The sequence below is a fragment of the Cryptomeria japonica genome, chromosome 6, assembly GCF_030272615.1.
Source record: "Cryptomeria japonica chromosome 6, Sugi_1.0, whole genome shotgun sequence".
In the NCBI taxonomy this organism is placed as follows: Eukaryota; Viridiplantae; Streptophyta; class Pinopsida; order Cupressales; family Cupressaceae; genus Cryptomeria; species Cryptomeria japonica.
In genome coordinates this window covers 488,407,631-488,411,725 of record NC_081410.1, presented here as the reverse complement: position 1 = coordinate 488,411,725, position 4,095 = coordinate 488,407,631, and the positions used below count along the sequence as shown (strand labels likewise).

Sequence of the window (4,095 nt, the reverse complement as noted above, 5' to 3'; positions counted from 1 at the left end):
CATTTAAGAAAAATATAACAAAAAATGTAAACAAAATAAAAAATAAAAATAAAAACAAATGATAGGCCCATATTACTATTATATTCCAAAACATAAAATCAAACTATAACATAACATACTAGTTAAGCTCATTGAAACTATCGAAACACTAACACTATAGTAGCATACATTTACCATGAATCATTATCCTCGACCTTTTATTCACCAAAAGTTTGAATCACACGAACAATCCTTCTATTACACTTGTGTTTGAGCAATCCACTTATACGAGGAAGTCCTCGCTTCTAAAATGTGTAGAAAACTGCTCCAAATGAGCTCATTGCGAGAAAGAGAAAGCACTCAGATACCACTAGTACATTTTCTTAGGATCCCTTATAGAGCAAACGCATACAAAATTAGAACTGAAACAAAGGAAAGCTCATTTACTAATACAATGTAACAAGGAAGGATGTGGTTAAGTCATGAAATATATTCATGTCAAGCACTCACAGGTACATTTTCTTCTCGGTTCCCACCCACTGGCTTGTGTTTGTACCAACTTGACCAGAAAAGATAGTTAAAAAAGTTGAGCAAGAGGAGAACAGCGAGTAACCAGTAAAACAAGTCAAGATGGTTGCGGTTCAGATTGTTACCCCGAAGCCAACCATGGCTTTCTGTGATGTTTCGAGTTGCAGCATTCACAACATTAACTAGAACTGTGCTGAAGAAGAAACCCACAGATAAAGATGCATAAGAAAATGCAGTGGCCATGGATCTCATTCTTTCAGGGGCTTCACTGTAGAAGAACTCCATTGTCCCTACCAAGGTGAATAAGTCTGCAACTCCAAAGAGAAAAAATTGGAATCCCAACATGAACACACTCATTGGAATAGGCGGCATCAGAATTGGTATTGAATCCACCATTCCATTCTCTTTCGCCACATTTTTTCTCTTCACCTCCACCACAGCAGCAATACTCATTGCTATTACAGCCAATACTAATCCAATTCCAATTCTTTGCAAGTGAGTAATCCCTGATTCATGTCCAGTGAATCTTCTAGCAACTGGAACAAAAATTCTGTCATAGATTGGAGTCAGAATAACTAGAAATAGGAAAGGAATTATTGCTAAAGAAGGTGCTGGGATTTTGAAATGCTTTCCCATGCTTCGATCCATGGTCAAACCCTGAGACACAGAGAATGTCTGGAGTTGTGCTAAGCCTGTACTCAGCAGTATTGTGCTTGCAAAGATGGGTGCCATTCGAACAAGAATTTTGGCTTCTTCTACTTGGGTCACAGTGCATAATCTCCACCCTTTAGGCTCCATACTATTCTCAAATTGAGAGGAATCCCCCCTTAATATAGCTGCTCTGTCCAAGAATCTGTTAAAAAATTTCAGACAAATAGTTGCAATTAGTAGTTTTATTCTTTGCTTCACTATTTACATAAAGTAATTTATATGGGGAACCAATGATTAATTAATAATAATAGCCCTACGAAGTGTTATAAATTACATACTGGAACTGGTTTGTATGTGCAAGTTTCTCGGTATGGATGATGTTTGCTTCCTTATCATGTATTTCATATAGATCGTTGGGATTCTCTGGTGTGCTCAGATTTCTGTTGCGGAATGCAACTACAAACACCTGCAATAAAACTCAAACAAGTTTCATTTGTTATCTGTATGATAAACAACAAATGCAAAGTTCAGCCAAGATAAAACTTTCCTCTTCCTTAGCAGTCCATCAAATCCACTTATTTTATCGATTCCTTCTAAGATTAACCTGTGCAAACATTGAACCATATAAAAATCTATATCTGAAGGTCCACCCATACCTGAAAAATGCGAGTTAGAGGGCTCCCTCCTGGAATTCTGATACGATATGTTGATTTTCCTGCCACAAAGCCCAGTGCTGCAATGAAAACGGCTGCTAAGCAGAAGCCAAAACCTGCATCCCATCCCTTGTTGTTCATCACCCATACAACTACTGTGACACCAATAGATGATCCCACACTGATGCTGAAGAAAAGCATGTTGAAGTATGTGGATATTTTTCTCTTCTCTTTTGGATCTTTCTCATCGAATTGATCTGCTCCGAAAGCTGGTAAAGAACCCTTCACACCTCCACTTCCAATAGCCACCAAATATAGCCCCACAAATAGCATCACAGATTTCCCTCCACTCACTTTCTCGCACACAGAGGACTTATCGAATGGATTGCAGGGAGGAGGCTTTAAACTCTCATAGTGCGCTTGTATTAACAATATAGCGTATCCCTACATATAAATGAAACCAATATCAATTATTAATGGTCTAGTCCAATAAATCAAGAGAGCCTCTGGTTTGAAAAAGCTTTTACTGTGAAAAATATTAAAAACTAATCAAAATTATAATTAAGGTAATTGTGAGAAATCTGTAAGTACAAGTACACTTACAATGAGTTCTATAAAAGCAGAAAAGAAGTTAGTCTTGAATCTGTCAAGGTACGCGTCTGAAACAAATCCCCCAATCAACGACAACAGTAGAGAAGTACCCACGAAATTTGTGAGCATGGTCGCTGCGTCAGAGAGTTCCATATGCATAATCCCATTGAAATACGTCACCAGGTTGATATTAATGGCTAGGAATCCCAGGATCTCAAATAACTGCATCACTGTAAATCATGAAAAACAGTTCAGTAAACTTTACTGTAATAACACCAACGTGTGTGTATACCTTCACAGCCTTGCATAAAACCACAAATCCAAACATGATCTTTCACAGAATTGTAGAGAAGGAGAAATTAACAGACCATAAATATAGAATGTGGCCCGAATTCCACCATGGCGATCCTTGCGAGCAGGTCTTCCTTTCCAGTCCAGAAAACCCTCTAACTCATTCTGATCGGATTCTTTCGACTGGCTCTGCAAATTCATAGGCTTAACGTTAGTATAAAATATCTACTATAATTAATGGTCTGTGAATTTAAACTGCGTATATCCTACAATTTGGATGAAATTTACCATATTGGTTTGCAAAATAGACTACAAATCTGTGGACCGCCTTACTCCTCCACAGAAAAAAGGCTTTGTAGTCTGCAAATTCAGTGTTGGTTGGAGGCTTTATAGAAAAAAGAAGAGTATTTGCAACGATTCATTTTCTTCAAAGTCTGATCGTATGATTGTTTCGGTTCGGCATGACTTGACTGCAACGTTGACGTTGAGTAGAGGACATGGATCTTGAATCTTTGACCACAACGAATGGCCGATGAATTCCAGAAGCAATACGAATTCGACTGTAGCATATTATTCTCCTTGTCTTGTTTCACTTGCAGCTTTCTTTCCAATGCGGCAGAAAGGAATCTGCACATAAATATATGTTAAATTAATTTAATTTAATAAATGTGTTTGTTTGTTTGTTTGTTTAACGTCTTTCGCGAGCGTAGCGGATGGAATGTGCAGAGGGATTAGCCTAATGCTTTTGTTTCAGGTTACATCGGCATAATAATAATTGAAGCTTAGTAAAAAGGTTTCTGAAGAACAAGTGTAGAAAATAATTGTAAAATTATATTGTTTATTCTTGACAATGGGTAATAGAGTCTGAATAGAATGATTTTTTTTTCAATGAAAGGATAGATATTTTTAATCAGTATGAGAATTTATTGGGATTGAGCAAGTGAATAAAAAAATTGATCTCTTTTAGATAGGTGTTAAAGGATTCAAAGTATCTATTCTATTAAAGTCATATTTAAGACATGATCTTAGCTGTATCTCTTTAGAACATTATGTGCCTATGAATTCAACAAGACTTGATCCTTGGTGAGTTATGTGTGAACCATTAAATTTCACCAATAAACAAATGCTCACTTTTTTTAGAGATATGAAAGATTTTGTAATCCTTTTTGGTCTGAAAATTTGTCTTCTAATCTAGAGACATAGCTTTTCTGTTCAATTCTTGAAGAGTTTTAGTTTTGTATGACAATAGTAGGCAACTAAAAATGTTTAAAAGGTTGTTATGAGTGGCCATAAATATACAATAGCCTCTTATAAATATACTACAATTTTTTATACCTAATTAGAAAACTAGTAAAGATAATTAGAAAAGAACTAAATTTTTTCAAGTTATATGTTACAAGTT

General features: G+C 36.0%; 1 protein-coding gene across 1 annotated transcript; it reads right to left on the bottom strand.

The window, feature by feature from the left end:
- Nucleotides 1-477: 477 nt before the first annotated feature.
- LOC131052766 (protein NRT1/ PTR FAMILY 4.5-like) lies at nucleotides 478-3,460 on the bottom strand. The gene is made up of 7 exons (XM_057987366.1): nucleotides 3,453-3,460; nucleotides 3,191-3,320; nucleotides 2,771-2,882; nucleotides 2,415-2,632; nucleotides 1,815-2,255; nucleotides 1,497-1,624; nucleotides 478-1,360 (listed from the first exon to the last, which is right to left on the bottom strand). The coding sequence occupies exons 1-7, from the start codon at nucleotides 3,458-3,460 to the stop codon at nucleotides 478-480; spliced, it is 1,920 nt and encodes a 639-aa protein (XP_057843349.1).
- Nucleotides 3,461-4,095: the final 635 nt, after the last annotated feature.